A 19,534-nucleotide genomic window follows, 5' to 3' on the forward strand; every position below is an offset into this window, starting at 1 on the left:
AGTGTCTTGCCCAAGGACACAACGGCAGTGACTAGGATGGCGGAAGCGGGAATCGAACCTGCAACACTCAAGTTGCTGGCACGGCCGCTCTACCAACCGAGCTATACCGCCCCAAGAATGCATTACTTTTTTTTTGCTGTATAAAGTCAGAGGCTGTCAAGTCCTGAATAATTGAGTAATAAAGATGTTTACGATGCAACAATAACAAACGTCAACAACAGCAAACAGGTGGTTAGCGTTAGCATTGTGTTTTTCCACTCGACTTTTGGACGTCAAGTCATCAAATGTGTAAAAACAAAAGAACTAAGTAGGAAGTTTCCCCCGCACATACAGTATGTGTCGGAGGCTACACTCTCCCTCTCTGCTGCAGCTGCACACTGACTACTCTCACTTGTTTTAGTGAATTATATTTACATAGCGCTTTTCTCTAGTGACTCAAAGCGCTTTACATAGTGAAACCCAATATCTATATAATAATAAAACAAGGTGACTCTGTAAAAAATCTGGGTATCATCTTCGACCCAACTCTCTCATTTGAGTCACACATTAAAAGCGTTACTAAAACGGCCTTCTTTCATCTCCGTAATATCGCTAAAATTCGCTCCATTTTGTCCACTAACGACGCCGAGATCATTATCCATGCGTTTTTTACGTCTCGCCTCGACTACTGTAACGTATTATTTTCGGGTCTCCCCATGTCTAGCATTAAAAGATTACAGTTGGTACAAAATGCGGCTGCTAGACTTTTGACAAGAACAAGAAAGTTTGATCACATTACGCCTGTACTGGCTCACCTGCACTGGCTTCCTGTGCACTTAAGATGTGACTTTAAGGTTTTACTACTTACGTATAAAATACTACACGGTCTAGCTCCAGCCTATCTTGCCGATTGTATTGTACCATATGTCCCGGCAAGAAATCTGCGTTCAAAGGACTCCGGCTTATTAGTGATTCCCAAAGCCCAAAAAAAGTCTGCGGGCTATAGAGCGTTTTCCGTTCGGGCTCCAGTACTCTGGAATGCCCTCCCGGTAACAGTTCGAGATGCCACCTCAGTAGAAACATTTAAGTCTCACTTTAAAACTCATCTGTATACTCTAGCCTTTAAATAGACCTCCTTTTTAGACCAGTTGATCTTCCGCTTCTTTTCTTTCTACTATGTCCCCCCCTCCCTTGTGGAGGGGGTCCGGTCCGATGACCATGGATGAAGTACTGGCTTTCCAGAGTCGAGACCCAGGATGGACCGCTCGTCGGGACCCAGGATGGACCGCTCGCCAGTATCGGTTGGGGACATCTCTACGCTGCTGATCCGCTTGAGATGGTTTCCTGTGGACGGGACTCTCGCTGCTGTCTTGGATCCGCTTGAACTGAACTCTCGCGGCTGTGTTGGAGCCACTATGGATTGAACTTTCACAGTATCATGTTAGACCCGCTCGACATCCATTGCTTTCGGTCCCCTAGAGGGGGGGGGTTGCCCACATCTGAGGTCCTCTCCAAGGTTTCTCATAGTCAGCATTGTCACTGGTGTCCCACTGGATGTGAATTCTCTCTGCCCACTGGGTGTGAGTTTTCCTTGCCCTTTTGTGGGTTCTTCTGAGGATGTTGTAGTCGTAATGATTTGTGCAGTCCTTTGAGACATTTGTGATTTGGGGCTATATAAATAAACATTGATTGATTGATTGATTGATTAAGTCTCACCTTAAAACTCATCTGTACACTCTAGCCTTTAAATAGACCTCCTTTTTAGACCAGTTGATCTGCCGCTTCTTTTCTTTCTCCTATGTCCCCCCCTCCCTTGTGGAGGGGGTCCGGTCCGATGACCATGGATGAAGTACTGGCTGTCCAGAGTCGAGACCCAGGATGGACCGCTTGTCTGTATCGGTTGGGGACATCTCTACGCTGCTGATCCGCTTGAGATGGTTTCCTGTGGACGGGACTCTCGCTGCTGTCTTGGATCCGCTTGAACTGAACTCTCGCGGCTGTGTTGGAGCCACTATGGATTGAACTTTCACAGTATCATGTTAGACCCGCTCGACATCCATTGCTTTCGGTCCCCTAGAGGGGGGGGGGTTGCCCACATCTGAGGTCCTCTCCAAGGTTTCTCATAGTCAGCATTGTCACTGGCGTCCCACTGGATGTGAATTCTCTCTGCCCACTGGGTGTGAGTTTTCCTTGCCCTTTTGTGGGTTCTTCCGAGGATGTTTTAGTCGTAATGATTTGTGCAGTCTTTTGCGACATTTGTGATTTGGGCCTATATAAATAAACATTGATTGATTGATTTATTGATCTAAGTTACATTTAAAGCAGTGTGGGTGGCACTGGGAGCAGGTGGGTAAAAGTGTCTTGCCCAAGGACACAACGGCAATGACTAGGATGGCGGAAGCGGGAATCGAACCTGCAACCCTCAAGTTGCTGGCACGGCCGCTCTACCAACCGAGCTACCGTTTTATCGTTGTGTGTTGTTCAAAAGTCGACAAGTCAGGAAACAAGGCGACTGTAAATTAAGAGGGGACAGAGTTGCCTTCATGACTAAATGCCATTGGTGGAAAAACATGATTTGAGGTCTGCTAAAAAAAAAAAATAATAATAATAAAAAAAACTTGAAATCGCCCCAATCGGCAGGCTTGTTCCAGCATCTTCCTAGCCTGACGGTCATTCAATCTCCTCGACTTATCGTCCAAAGTTTAGAAGAAGACAAGCGAGGCGAGCGGTGATAAGTTACTCCAGGTGGCCGTGATAAATCTCCCCCCGCTCAAAGGAGACATCTTCCCCGGGTGTCTCGGGGGTGCACTCTGACCCCCAGTGGGGTCGCTAGCAACCTGCCAAAAGGTCATCCATCCTCCTCAAGCACCCTCATGCCTCTTAACCCCTCCGCGGGCTTCAAAGTTCACATGTGCGCACGTCCCATGTGTGTCGGAAGAGCACATTCCTATCCATCTTGCACCTTTTTCCCCCGACCGTGACCACCTTTCAAGACCCTCCTCTGGAACTCTTTCCACTCTTCCAGCAAGCTCTTCCGTGGTTTGCAGAGACTTCCTGACAGGCCCTTTTTCGAACCGGGGGAGAGGATCTGGGATTTGCAGAGGGCTGCACAGAAATGTAACGTAGCCCTGGAAATTCTGCAGGGAGGTGCTGTGTCCACAAAGAAGACACGCAAACACAGACAGGCCGGCAAACGCTGGACAAGAGAAGCCAGTGACGTCTTTCGGATTGAAACCTTTGTCAAAAAAAAACAAAGAAATTGCTCATTTTAGCTTGATAGCACTTGCAAAAAAAAGAAAAAAATTGTAGGGATTAATCATAAAACAAAACAAAGAAACAATAACATTACGTCATGCTGCCGATTCTAATATCATCCATGAGTGAGATCGGCCGATACCAATACTGATAACATGTATTATCTGTACATTTGTCAATCCTGTTGACGGTTTAACAATATCAACACCATATTTAAACTGGTGCCTTATTCTCATTTATTACATACAGTAGGGATTTGAGGAGGGATTCGTCATTTTGTAATGCAGTCTGCTGGAAATTACGGAAAGCGTCACCTACACAGCAACTGACGCTGTGATCAAAGTTGGAACTGCCGTAAAACACATTTTGACGTACTCTACTGCCATTTGGTGAATAGTGATCCCTCCCAGCTAAAAAAAAAAAAAAAAAAAAGGTCACGTTTCATGTGTCAGGTAAACCGTGAGGAATGGGGCCATATGAATCCCCTTCCTACTGTTTGAGCAAAACTAAGTAAATAGTACACAAAGTTATAAAATCAAATTTTGGCACCAAAGTCCTCTCGTGTCCAGGTACCTATTGTCTAAACTTGTAAAGTTTGAAGAATAACATGTATAAAATATTTTGAAAAAATTAAAAACATTGACCTAATTACTGTAGTATCGATCATATACTGATACTCCCCTTGGTATCGACAGCATCAATCTATGGATCCATCCTCCTCTAACATGTAGTGTACTGACTGTAACATATGGCCCAATTCCTGGGTCGTGAGAGAAAGAGGAGGGATCCGTCATTTTCTAATGCAGTCTGTTGGAAATTACGGAAAGCGTCAGCCTACACGCAACTGACGCTGTGGTCAAAGTTGGAACTGCCGTAAAACACATTTTGACGTACTCTACTGCCATTTGGTGAATAGTGATCCCTCCCAGCTAAAAAAAAAAAAAAGGTCACGTTTCATGTGTCAGGTAAACCGTGAGGAATGGGGCCATATGAATCCCCTTCCTACTGTTTGAGCAAAACTAAGTAAATAGTACACAATAATTATAAAATCAAATTTTGGCACCAAAGTCCTCTCGTGTCCAGGTACCTATTCTCTAAACTTGTAAAGATTGAAGAAAAAAACATATATAAAATATTTAAAAAAAATGTAAAAACCGACAATGGTACTGTAGTATCGATCATAAACTGATACTCCCCTTGGTATCGAAAGCGTCAATCTATGGATCGATCCTCAGTCAGTACACCACATGTGGTAACACATGGCCCCATTCCTGGGTCGTGAGAGAAAGAGGAGGGATCCGTCATTTTCTAATGCAGTCTGCTGGAAATTACGGAAAGCGTCACCCTACACAGCAACTGACGCTGTGATCAAAGTTGGAACTGCCGTAAAACACATTTTGACGTACTCTACTGCCATTTGGTGAATAGTGATCCCTCCCAGCTAAAAAAAAAAAAAAAAAAAGGTCACGTTTCATGTGTCAGGTAAATCGTGAGGAATGGGGCCATATGAATCCCCTTCCTACTGTTTGAGCAAAACTAAGTAAATAGTACACAAAGTTATAAAATCAAATGTTGGCACCAAAGTCCTCTCGTGTCCAGGTACCTATTCTCTAAACTTGTAAAGTTTGAAGAATAACATGTATAAAATATTTTGAAAAAATTAAAAAACATTGACCTAATTACTGTAGTATCGATCATATACTGATACTCCCCTTGGTATCGACAGCATCAATCTATGGATTCATCCTCCTCTAACATGTAGTGTACTGACTGTAACATATGGCCCAATTCCTGGGTCGTGAGAGAAAGAGGGATTCGTCATTTTCTAATGCAGTCTGTTGGAAATTACGGAAAGCGTCAGCCTACAAAGCAACTGACGCTGTGGTCAAAGTTGGAATTGCCGTAAAACACATTTTGACGTACTCTACTGCCATTTGGTGAATAGTGAACCCCCCCAGCCCAAAAAAAAACCCCAAAAAAGGTCACGTTTCATGTGTCAGGTAAACCGTGAGGAATGGGGCCATATGAATCCCCTTCCTACTGTTTGAGCAAAACTAAGTAAATAGTACACAATAATTATAAAATCAAATTTTGGCACCAAAGTCCTCTCGTGTCCAGGTACTTATTCTCTAAACTTGTAAAGTTTGAAGAAAAAAACATATATAAAATATTTTAGAAAATGTAAAAACCGACAATGGTACTGTAGTATCGATCATAAACCGATACTCTCCTTGGTATCGACAGCGTCAATCTATGGATCGATCCTCAGTCAGTACACCACATGTGGTAACATATGGACCCATTCCTGGGTCGTGAGAGAAAGAGGAGGGATCCGTCATTTTCTAATGCAGTCTCTTGGAAATTACGGAAAGCGTCAGCCTACGCAGCAACTGACGCTGTGGTCAAAGTTGGAATTGCTGTAAAACACATTCCCAGATATACAACACTCTACTGCCATTTGGAGGCTAAAGTGGATAGTGTACCCCCCCCGCACCAAATTTGTCACGTTTCATGTGTCAGGTAAACCGTGAGGAATGGGGCCATATGAATCCCCTTCCTACTGTACAGTTGTTTGAGCAAAACTAAGTAAATAGTACACAATAATTATAAAATCAAAAAGCTTCTCACTTATTACATAGAGCAGGGATTCATATGGCCACATTCCAGGGTGGTGAGAGGAAGAGGAGGGATTTGTCATTTTGTAATGCAGTCTGCTGAAAATGATGGACAGCGTCACCCTACGCAGCAACTGACGCCGTGGTCAAAGTTGGAACTGCCGTAAAAAACAATTTGACTTGGTGGCTAAAGTGAATAGTGTACACATTTGTCACGTTTCATGTGTCAGGTAAACCGAGAGGAATGGGGCCATATAAATCCCCGTCCTATTGTACAGATGTTTGAGCAAAACTAAGTAAATAGTACACAATAATTCTAAAATCAAACGCTTTTTGCCGCCAAAGTCCTCTAGTGTCCAGGTACCTATTCCCTAAATTTGTAAACTTTGAAAAAAAACATGTATAAAATATTTAAAAAAAATGAAAAACATTGACCTTATTACTGTAATATCGATCATATACTGATACCATCCTTGGTATCGACAGCATCAACCTATGAATCGATCCTCAGTCAGTACACCCACTTTAGCTGCCATTTGACGGCTAAAGTGGATAGTGTGTACACCCCACCCCCAAATGTGTCACGTTTCATGTGTCAGGTAAACCGTGAGGAATGGGGCCATATGAATCCCCTTCCTACTGTTTGAGCAAAACAAACTCAATAGTGCACAATAATATCAAATCAAAAGCTTTTTGCCGCCAAAGTCCTCTGGTGTCCAGGTACTTATTCTCTAAACTTGTAAAGTTTGAAGAAAAAAACATATACAAAATATTTTTTAAAAATTAAAAACCAACAATGCTACTGTAGTATCGATCATATACTGATACTCTCCTTGGTATCGACAGCATCAATCTATGGATCGATCCTCCTCTAACATGTGGTGTACTGACTGTAACATATGGCCCCATTCCTGGGTGGTGAGAGGAAGAGGAGGGATTTGTCATTTTCTAATGCAGTCTGCTGAAAATGACGGAAAGCGTCACCCTACACAGCAACTGACACTTCGGTCAAAGTTGTAACTGCCGTAAAACACACTTTGACATATTGAACACTCTACTGCCATTTGGCGGCTAAAGTAAATAGTTTACCCCAGTCCACCCTTGTCCCCAAATTTGTCACGTTTCATGTGTCAGGTAAACCGTGAGGAATGGGGCCATATGATATATATATATATGCAAAAAAAAGTTAAAAGCTTTTTGCCGTCAAAGTCCTCTAGTGTCCAGGTACCAATTCTCTAAACTTGTAAAGTTTGAAGAATAACATGTATAAAATATTTTGAAAAAATAAAAAAACATTGACCTAATTACTGTAGTATCGATCATATACTGATACTCCCCTTGGTATCGACAGCATCAATCTATGGATCCATCCTCCTCTTACATGTGGTGTACTGACTGTAACATATGGCCCAATTCCTGGGTGGTAAAAGGAAGAGGAAGGATTTGTCATTTTGTAATGCAGTCTGCTGAAAATGACGGAAATAGTCACCCTACAAAAGCAACTGACGCTGTGGTCAAAGTGGAACTGCCGTAAAACACACTTTGACATATTCAACACTCTACTGCCATTTGGCGGCTAAAGTGAATAGTGTACCCCAGTCCACCCCCGTCTCCAAATTTGTCACGTTTCATGTGTCAGGTAAACCGTGAGGAGTGGGGCCATATGAATCCCCGTCCCACTGTTTGAGCAAAACAAAGTCGATAATACACATCCATCCATCCATTTTCTACCGCTTATTCCCTTTGAGGTTGCGGGGGGCGCTGGTAATCGGAATATCGGATATCGGCAAAAAAGACATTATTGGACATCTCTAGTTAAAATACAAAAGCACAAGTTTATTATTCAACGTTTTGGTGAAATTGTCGCTGATTAGATGCTAAACCACAATGCTAAGCGGCGGTGGAAGAAAAAAAAAATGGCGATACTTGCGCAGCAAAATATTTTTGAGGTGTCAATTGACAACGAAGAATTCAGCAGTTGGTTTATCCATCCATCCATTTACTACCGCTTATTCCCTTTTGGGGTCGCGTGGGGCGCCGGCGCCTATCTCAGCTACAATCGGGCGGAAGGCGGGGTACACCCTGGACAAGTCGCCACCTCATCGATGGGCCAACACAGATAAACAGACAACATTCACACTCACATTCACACACTAGGGCCAATTTTAGTGTTGTCAATAAACCTATCCCCAGGTGCATGTCTTTGGAAGTGGGAGGAAGCCGGAGTACCCGGAGGGAACCCACGCATTCACGGGGAGAACATGCAAACTCCACACAGAAAGATCCCGAGCTTGGATTTGAACCCAGGACTGCAGGAACTTCGTATTGTGAGGCAGACGCACTAACCCCTCTGCCACCGTGAAGCCCACAGATGGTTTACTTCCAACATAAAAAAGCTATTTGTCCACCACAGCAACATCTGCTGGATCACGCGGGGCACTGCTCTACTTGCCCCTAATGCAAAATTCCCACTGTGCATCCTTTGAATAAATTAATTAACGTGGACCCCGACTTAAACAAGTTGAAAAACTTATTGGGGTGTTACCATTTAGTGGTCAATTGTACGGAATATGTACTGTACTGTGCAATCTACTCATCAAAGCCACCATGGGTAGTTGACGCCAGCACGCTCCCTTGTACCCCGAAAGCTGAGCACATGGGGATCAAATTCCGTGAGGTTTGTGTTTGTATCAACATCCTGGCAGGAAGCAGATAACTGAAGGAGTGGGATGCGGTTGAGGAAGAGTCATAACTGAATGCCGTATTGCTCATCGCAGACTTTTATAAACGGTCATGCTACGCCAATAAATGCGGACCTCCTGCGACGCGGACGCTTTATGTCGAGTCGCAAGGCGTCCCACTGACACAGCTGGAGGAGTTGCGTGTTGATGAAATTAAAAGCAAGGCTACTCCTCCGCGGACGCGCTGAAATGTTGTGGTGTTTGAGGAAGACAACACAGTGGTGTAGTTAGAAAGAAACTAGACAAGCCGGCCCTTGCACAACATTAAAAACTGTAACTGTAACACAACTGTAACTGTAACACAGCATTAAGAACTGTAACTGTAACACAACATTAAGAACTGTAACTGTAACACAACATTAACAACTGTTACTGTAACAAAACTGTAACACAACATTAAGAACTGTAACACAACATTAAGAACTGCAACTGTAACACAGATGTTACTGTAACACAACATTAAGAACTGTAACTGTAACACAACATTAAGAACTGTAACACAATTGTAACTGTAACACAGCATTAAGAACAGTAACTGTAACACAACATTAAAAACTGTAACTGTAACACAACTGTTACCGTAACACAATTGTTACTGTAACACAACTGTTACTGTAACACAACATTAAGAACTGTTACTGTAACACAACATTAAGAATTGTAACTTTACCATAACTGTAACACAACATTAACAACTCTAACTGTAACACACAATTAGGAACTGTAACACAACTGTGACTGTAACACAAAATTAAAAATTGTAACTGTAACACGGCTGTAACTGTAACACATCATTAAGAACTGTAACAAAACATTAAGAACTGTAACCATAAAACAACTAACTGTAACACAACATTAAGAACTGTAACTGTAAAACAACTGTAACACAACATTAAGAACTGTAACTGTAACACAACATTAAGAACTGTAACTGTAACACAACATTAAGAACTGTAACCATACAACAACTGTAACTGTATCACATTAAGAACTGTAACTGTAAAACAACTGTAACTGTAACACAACATTAAGAACTGTAACACAACTGTAACTGTAACATAACATTTATAAATGTAACAACTTAAACTGTAACACAACATTAGGAACTGTAACTGTAACACAACTGTAACTGTAACACAATATTAGGAACTGTAACTGTAACACAGCATTAAGAACTGTAACACAACTGTAACTGTAACATAACATTAATAAATGTAACTGTAACACAACTTTAACTGTAACACAACATTGGGGAACTGTAACTGTAATACAACTGTAACTGTAACACAATACTAGGAACTGTAACTGTAACACAGCATTAAGAACGGTAACTGTAACACATTATGAACTGTAACTGTAAAAAAAATATAACTGTAACACACATTACAAACTGTAAGTGTAACACAACTGTAACTGTAACATGACATTAGGACCTGCAAATGTAACAACACTCTTATACACACAACTGAAATGTTCTCAAATAAACAAATATGTTTTTTTATCACACACTACTGAAACACTCTCATACACACTACTGAAATGCTCTCACATAAACAACAGAAAAGTTTTTCTCTCCCAAAAACTACTGAAACACTCTTAAACACACTACTGAACCACTCTTATACACACCAGCGAATTGAAGATAATGTGTAAAACATCATCTAAGCAACATTTCGACCAAAGAGCCACCATTACATGTTATGTAGACCACAAGGAAGTGTTTTACATTTAGAAAAACAATACTAATATAAGTCCTTTAATGCACCTTATAATCTGGTGCGCCTTATATATGGAAAAAAATCGAAAATAGACCATTCAGCGGCAGTGCGCCTTATAATCCGGTGCGCACTATAGCTTGGAAAATACGGTACATCACAGAGGACGCAGGTTAAAAAATGCAAGAGTGAAAAAGTCAGGCAATAATGTTTTTTTTGTTTTTTTTTCCCATGAATTTGTCCAGGTCACTTGTGATACCAATCATGGTTTATAACATTCTAAATGCTCGATAACACCTGAACTAGCTCACGAAAAAAGATGTGGTTAAAAGTTGCAAAAAATAATTGACATTATGCCATGAAATAACGCAAATACTCGCCTCGTTTCAACTAAAGACAATCCTACAGTCGCTGGGAGATTGGAGAACAGATCAGCACCAAAGAGGACTGGCGGTAACGGCTATGGCTGTAGGCGACCTCCCTGGTGATTCCTGCGGTATTTCACGAGCAACTGTGAAAGTTGGAGTGGACTCAGAGTGGCTGTGTCAGTGTTGGACTTTACAGCTGGTCTACAGCTTTAGCACCATTCCACACTAGTGCACCACAGTGTGCGTCTGTGCTGGAGAGGTGGGGGCTGCTCTCTAACGTTTGCTGGGATTTGCGCAAAAAAACACTAAAGAAAGGTGGGATTAGTTGAAAAGAAAACAGCATTAGTGTTTTGAAATAAGAAGCTTAAAAAAAAAAGAGTATTTCACAAACTTGGTCTCAGTCCCAGAATTTTGCTTTTGAGTCAATTCATACAAATTCAACCGATCCCTGAAATTTACGCGCAGCTTTTGTCCAATACCCGCAACTTCCATGCAAGCATGGTGGAGGTAGTATTATGCTCTGGGCCTGTTTTGCTCCCAATGGAACTGGTGCTTTACAGAGAGTAAATGGGACAATGAAAAAGGAGGATTACATCCAAATTCTTCAGGACAACCTAAAATCATCAGCCCGGAGGTTGGGTCTTGGGCGCAGTTGGGTGTTCCAACAGGATAAAGACCCCAAACGCACGTCAGAAGTTGTAAAGGAATGGCTAAATCAGACGAGAATTAAGGTTTTAAAATGGGCTTTCTCAACGTCCTGACTTAAAGGAGAACATTATCACAATTTCAAAAGGGTTAAAAACAATAAAAATCACTTCCCAGTGGCTTGTTGTATTTTTTGAAGTTTTTCTCAAAATTTTACCGGTCCCGGAATATCCCTAAATAAAGCTTTAAAGTGCCTTATTTTCGCTATCTTCGAAACCACTATCCATTTCTCTGTGACGTCATACAGGGCTGCCAATACAAACAACATGGCGGTTACCACAACAAGATATAGCGACATTAGCTCGGATTCAGACTCGGATTTCAGCGGCTTAAGCGATTCAACAGATTACGCATGTATTGAAACAGATGGTCGGAGTATGGAGGCAGATAGCGAAAACGAAATTGAAGACGAAAATGGAGCTATTGACGCTATTCGGCCATAGCGTGGATATACCTAATGAAGTGGCCCATAGCATGGCTGCCTTATTAGCATCGCCGGTAAAATGTGCGGACCAAACGATCAGGACTTTCGCATCTTGTGACACTGGAGCAACTTAAATCCGTCGATTGGTAAGTGTTTGTTTCGCATTAAATGTGGGTATCTAGTTTAAAATGTACATACAGCTAGCGTAAATAGCATGTTAGCATCGATTAGCATAGCATGTTAGCATCAATTAGCTGGCAGTCATGCTGCGACCAAATATGTCTGATTAGCACATAAGTCAACAACATCAACAAAACTCAACTTTGTAAATTCGTTGACTTAATAGTTGCAAACGCATCTGCAGGTTATCCATACATCTCTGTGCCATGTCTGTCTTAGCATCGCCGGTCAAATGAGAAGACACTCTGGTACATTCAATGGGGGTCTGGCGGCAGATTTCTTGCCAGTGGTGCAACTTGAATCCCTCCCTGTTAGTGTTGTTACACCCTCCGACAACACACCGACGAGGCATGATGTCTCCAAGGTTCCAAAAAATAGTCGAAAAAACGGAAAATAACAGAGCTGAGACCCGGTGTTTGTAATGTGAAAATGAAAATGGCGGCTGTATTACCTCGGTGACGTCACGTTCTGACGTCATCGCTAAAAGACCGATAAACAGAAAGGCGTTTAATTTGCCAAAATTCACCCATTTAGAGTTCGGAAATGAGTTTAAAAAATACATGGTCTTTTTTCTGCAACATCAAGGTATATATTGACGCTTGCATAGGTTTGGTGATAATGTTCCCCTTTAAACGTGTGGACAATGCTAAAGAAACAAGTCCATGTCAGAAAAACAACATGTGATCAAATATTAACATTGCTGTATGTATACTTTTGACCCAGCAGATGTGGTCACAATTTCAGCAGACCCATAATAAATTCATAAAATAACCAAACTTCATGAATGTTTTTTGTGACCAACAAGTATGTGCTCCAATCACTCTATCACAGAAAAATATGAGTTGTAGAAATTATTGGAAACTCAAGACAGCCATGACATTATGTTCTTTACAAGTGTATGTAAACTTTTGACCACAACTGTATATTATATATATATATATATATATATATATATATATATATATATATATATATATATATATATATATACACACATACACACACATATTTAGATAAACACGTATGCATACATATATACATACGTATGTATTTATATATACATACACATATGTATATACATATGCATGCATACATACATACATATACACATACATATATACACATACATATAAACACATACATACATATATACACACATATATATATATATATATATGTATATATACATATATGTATATATACATGCATATATATATATACGTATATGTATATATACATATACATAATGTATATATACATATATGTGCATATATACATACATATGCATATATATACATATATATATACATATACATATATATGTATATATACATATACATACATATATATATACATAGATATGTATATACATATATACATATCTATGTATATATACATATGTATGTATATATGTATGCATATATACATATGTATGTATATAAACATGTGTACATATATGTGTGTATATATATATATATATTTATATATATTTATATATATATTTGTATACATACATGCACATTTACATATATTTGTATACATTGACATACATATATACACATATACATACATACATAAATATTTTTTCCAAATAATATTTATTTCATAACACAACCTATTTTCCATCCTAAAATAAGAATAACAGACCAAATGAAACGTGACACAGCTGTTACTACCTGGCAAAATATAGTCCTCAGGTTTCTCTGGTTACATTTTCACACTTTGCACTATTTTGTTACACCTTTATAACCATTTCTTACGTATTCCTTATTTGTGCACCATTATTTGAAGTATTAATTGTGATTTTGGAATTTAGGTTGAATGTAATGCATTCATCTCACGGTCCACAATCCTAGGGCCCCCTGTAAATGGAGATACTGCATCTCAAGGGGCTATCCGGAATAAAAATTGAAATGGACATTTCCCATAAATCATAAAAAAAACCCATCAATAATTATAGTTATTGAGCGATACAACAAACTGGTATGGTGATACAGTTTTCGGCCACATTGCCCAGCCCTAGGCCCAATGCAGCAAGTGATTTACTCTCATTCTTACCAGCTGTCAATCATTTTTCCAACTAGGAGGAGAACAAATGCCACTTAAGGAGGGGTGAAGGGGGGGGGGTGTCACAGACCCTCCCGCCTGTCACAACCTTACAGGGCGCACAGCGGGTCACTGTTGGCATTCATCGTAAAAGACAACTGTCCGTCCGTCTTCAAACAATTCAAAACACGAAGCGTAGGCAGTGTGTGTGTGTGTGTGTGGCGGGTTGGGGGGCGGGGGGGTGGCTGGCAGATAAAAGCGCACCTGGTCTCATAGTAGATACGAAGCAGCGCATGCTTTTTAGTTCAAGTCGTTTAGAAAAACGGGAACTTACCGTGCGACCCTGGACTCAGTGATGCCAGTCCACTCAGCAGCAGCAGCACCACATGCCAGGCGGGCACCAGCATTGCACCGCCGCCTCCCCTCGCCTTCCAATCCGCACTTAGCGCTCGTGCCAAAGTGGTAGCGGCCTCCACCGACGTGTCCTGAAGACCAGACCAGTCCGGCTCTCAGGAGCGTTCCGCTTCTTCCAACACTACTCGCACACTGACAGCCTGGGAGAGACAGCCAAAGAGAGATGGGTGGGAGGGTGAGTGTGTGTGTGTGTGTGTGTGTGTTACCCCTCTCTCTCTCTCTCTCTCTCTCTCGCTCACACACGATGTACACAACAGCTGAGTGCATGAACGTCCGCACATATGGAACCCGTCTTTGCGCCGCCCCGGGCTTGAACCGGGGCCCGCTGATTGAGGGGCAATGAGCTAAAAGCCTGATCCGTCAGCTCATTGTCCAGCACGACTCTTAACACGTCAGGGAGTGAAGTTCACACACACACACACATTACTATTGCATAGTCACACTAGCTGGCATCCGTTACGTGTACAGTACAAAAGTTTGGACACACCTTCTCATTTAATGTATTTTCATGACTATTTACATTGTAGATTGTCACTGAAAGCATCAAAACTATGAATGAACACATGTGGAGTTATGTACTTAACAAAAAAACAACAACAAGAAGGCAATGCCTCAACTGTGTCTTTATTAAAAAGCCAAAAAAACTCTAATAACGACAAGCTATACAGAAGTCCCTTCGGTGCCCTCATTAACGATCAGAAATCCTCCAAACTCTTAACTTAAACAACCATATTGCAACAAAAATAAGTGTTTTAAAAAGTATACTTACAGTAAATTAACACCGGGAAGGTCCTCAAGTTCCACTGTATATAATGATACTTCATGTACAGTATACAGTACCGGCCAAAAATTTGGACACACCTTCTCATTCAATGTGTTTTCTTTATTTTCATGACTATTTACATTGTAGATTGTCACTAAAGGTAGCAAAACTATGACTGAACACGTGGAGTTATGTACTTAAAAAAAAAACATTAGAAGGCGATGACTCCACTGTTTCTTTATTAACAAGCCAAAAAAACAAAAATGACAAGCTATACAGAAGTCCCTTTGGTGCCCTCATTAACGATCAGAAATCCCCCGAAATTCTTAACTTGAACAACCATATTGCTACAAAAAATAACTTTTAAAAAGTATACTTACAGTAAATTAACATTTGGAAGGTCATCAAGTACCACTGTACATGATGATACTTCATGTACAGTATACAGTACAAGCCAAAAATTTGGACACACCTTCTCATTCAATGTGTTTTCATGACAATTTACATTGTAGATTGTCACTAAAGGCATCAAAACTATGACTGAACTCATGTGGAGTTATGTACTTAACAAAAAAACAAAACATAAGAAGGTGATGACTCCACTGTTTCTTTATTAACAAGCCAAAAAAACAAAAATGACAAGCTATACAGAAGTCCCTTTGGTGCCCTCATTAACGATCAGAAATCCCCCAAAATTCTTAACTTAAACAACCATATTGCTACAAAAAATTACTTTTAAAAATTATACTTAAAATAAATTAACATTTGGAAGGTCCTCAAGTACCACTGTACATGATGATACTTCATGTACAGTGTACAGTACAGGCCAAAAAATTTGGACACACCTTCTCATTCAATGTGTTTTCATGACTATTTACATTTTAGATTGTCACTAAAGGCATCAAAACTATGACTGAACTCATGTGGAGTTATGTACTTAACAAAAAAAACATAACAAGAAGGCGACGACTCCACTGTTTCTTTATTAACAAGCCAAAAAAACTAAAATGACAAGCTATAAAGAAGTCCCTTTGGTGCCCTCATTAACGATCAGAAATCCCCCAAAGTTCTCAACTTAAACAACCATTTTGCTACAAAAAATAACTTTTAAAAAGTATACTTACAGTATATTAACATTTGGAAGGTCATCAAGTACCACTGTACATGATGATACTTCATGTACAGTGTACAGTACAGGCCAAAAATTTGGACACACCTTCTCATTCAATGTGTTTTCATGACTATTTACATTGTAGATTGTCGCTGAAGACATCAAAACTATGAATGAACACATGTGGAGTTATGTACTCAACAAAAAAAAAACATAAGAAGGCAATGACTCCACTGTTTCTTTATTAACAAGCCAAAAAAACACTAATAACGACAAGCTATACAGAAGTCCCTTTGGTGCCCTCATTAACAATCAGAAATCCCCCAAAATTCTCAACTTAAACAACTATATTGCTACAAAAAACAACTTTTAAAAAGTATACTTACAGTAAATTAACATTTGGAAGGTCCTCAAGTACCACTGTACATGATGATACTTCATGTACAGTGTACAGTACAGGCCAAAAAATTTGGACATACCTTCTCATTCAATGTGTTTTCATGACTATTTACATTGTAGATTGTCACTAAAAGGCATCAAATCTATGACTGAACATGTGGAGTTATGTACTTAACAAAAAAAACATAACAAGAAGGCGACGACTCCACTGTTTCTTTATTAACAAGCCAAAAAAACAAAAATGACAAGCTATACAGAGGTCCCTTTGGTGCCCTCATTAACGATCAGAAATCCCCCAAAATTCTTAACTTACACAACCATATTGCTATAAAAAATTACTTTTAAAAAGTATACTTACAGTAAATTAACATTTGGAAGGTCCTCAAGTACCACTGTACATGATGATACTCCATGTACAGTGTACGGTACAGGCCCAAAAATTTGGACACACCTTCTCATTCAATGTGTTTTCATGACTATTTACATTGTAGATTGTCACTAAAAGGCATCAAAACTATGACTGAACACGTGGAGTTATGTACTTAGCAAAAAAAAAAACATAAGAAGGCAATGACTCAACTGTTTCTTTATTAACAAGCCAAAAAAACACTAATAACGACAAGTTATACAGAAGTCCCTCTGGTGCCCTCATTAACGATCAGAAATCCCCCAAAATTCTCAACTTAAACAACCATATTGCTACAAAAAATAACTTTTAAAAAGTATACTGACAGTAAATTAACATTTGGAAGGTCCTCAAGTTCCACTGTACATGATGATACTTCATGTACAGTGTACAGTACAGGTCGAACGTTTGGACACACCTCATTCAATGTGTTTTCATGACTATTTACATTGTAGATTGTCACTAAAGGCATCAAAACTATGACTGAACACATGTGGAGTTATGTACTTAACAAAAAAAACATAAGAAGAAGGCGACGACTCCACTGTTTCTTTATTAACAAGCCAAAAAAACACCAATAACGACAAGCTATACAGAAGTCCCTTTGGTGCCCTCATTAACGATCAGAAATCCCCCAAAATTCTTAACTTACACAACCATATTGCTATAAAAAATCACTTTTAAGAAGTATACTTACAGTAAATTAACATTTGGAAGGTCATCAAGTACCACTGTACATGATGATACTTCATGTACAGTGTACAGTACAGGCCAAAAAATTTGGACACACCTTCTCATTCAATGTGTTTTCATGACTATTTACATTGTAGATTGTCACTAAATGCATCAAAAATATGACTGAACACATGTGGAGTTATGTACTTAACAAAAAAAACATAACAAGAAGGCGATGACTCCACTGTTTCTTTATTAACAAGCCAAAAAAAACAAAAACGACAAGCTATACAGGAGTCCCTTTGGTGCCCTCATTAAGGATCAGAAATCGCCAAAATTCTTAACCTAAACAATGAACAATTTTCCCTTGTGGATTTGAACAATTTCCCTTGTGGATTATAAAAGTTTGTCTAAGTCTAAGTCTAAACAACCATGTTGCTGCAAAAAAAAAATGTTTTAAAAAGTTTCCTTACAGTACATTAACATCGAAAGGGCCCTTAAGTTTGTAAATCGAGGTTCCACTGTACATAATGACACTTAATGTACAGTATACAGTACAGTACAAAAGTTTGGACATGCCTTCTCATTCAATGTGTTTTCTTTATTTTCATGACTATTTACATTGTAGATTGTCACAAAAGGCATCAAAACTATGACTGAACACGTGGAGTTATGTACTTAACAAAAAAAACATGAGAAGGCGATGACTCAACTGTTTCTTTATTAACAAGCCACAAAAACAAAAATGACAAGCTATACAGGAGTCCCTTTGGTGCCCTCATTAAGGATCAGAAATCCCCAAAATTCTTAACCTAAACAATGAACAATTTCCCTTGTGGATTTGAACAATTTCCCTTGTGGATCATAAAAGTTTGTCTAAGTCTAAACAACCATGTTGCTACAAAAAAAAATGTTTTAAAAAGTTTCCTTACAGTACATTAACATCGAAAGGGCCCTTAAGTTTGTAAATCGAGGTTCCACTGTACATAATGACACTTAATGTACAGTATACAGTACAGTACAAAAGTTTGGACATGCCTTCTCACTCAATGTGTTTTCTTTATTTACACTGAAGGCATCAAAACTATGAATGAACACAAGTGGAGTTATGTACTTAACAAAAAAAAAAAAAGGTGAAGTAACCGAAAACATATTTTATATTCCAGTTTCTTCAAAATAGCCGCCCTTTGCTCTGATTACTTGTTCGCACACTCTTGGCATTCTCTCGATGAGCTTCAAGCACACCTGTGAAGTGAAAACCATCTCGAAGCTCATCAAGAGAATGTCAAGAGTGTGCAAAGCAGTAATCAGAGCCAAGGGTGGCTATGTTTTCAGTTATTTCACCTTTTTTTTTCTCTCCTGATGAACTTCAAGATGGTTTTCACTTCACAGGTGTGCTTGAAGCTCATCGAGAGAAAAAAAAAAAGGTGAAATAACTGAAAACATAGCCACCCTTGGCTCTGATTACTGCTTTGCACACACTTGCCATTCTCTTGATGAGCTTCGAGATGGTTTTCACTTCACAGGTGTGCTTGAAGCTCATCGAGAGAATGCCAAGTGTGCGCGAACAAGTAATCAGAGCCAAGGGTGGCTATGTTTTCAGTTACTTCACCTTTTCTTTTGTGAAGTACATAACTCCACATGTATTTATTCATAGTTTTGATGCCTTCAGTGACAATCTACAATGTAAATAGTCATGAAAAGAAAGAAAACGCATTGAATGAGAAGGTGTGTTCAA

At 39.6% G+C, this 19,534-nt stretch overlaps 1 protein-coding gene across 7 annotated transcripts in view; it reads right to left on the minus strand.

Annotated features, from left to right (window-relative positions):
• The window catches only part of bmpr1bb (bone morphogenetic protein receptor, type IBb), a 167,727-nt gene that overhangs the window by 55,109 nt on the left and 93,084 nt on the right, over positions 1–19,534 (minus strand). For 5 of the 7 annotated variants that reach the window (XM_061875711.1, XM_061875704.1, XM_061875707.1 and 2 more), the window contains one exon: positions 14,363–14,582. In XM_061875711.1, coding sequence (XP_061731695.1) covers positions 14,363–14,435 — 73 coding nt within the window. In that variant the 5' untranslated portion in view covers positions 14,436–14,582. Of the gene's footprint in view, positions 1–14,362; positions 14,583–14,648; positions 14,826–19,534 lie in introns of all 7 variants that reach the window. The other 2 variants (XM_061875709.1, XM_061875708.1) reach the window with 1 other exon arrangement.

The sequence above is a fragment of the Nerophis ophidion genome, linkage group LG17 (genome assembly GCF_033978795.1).
Source record: "Nerophis ophidion isolate RoL-2023_Sa linkage group LG17, RoL_Noph_v1.0, whole genome shotgun sequence".
NCBI lineage: Eukaryota > Metazoa > Chordata > Actinopteri > Syngnathiformes > Syngnathidae > Nerophis > Nerophis ophidion.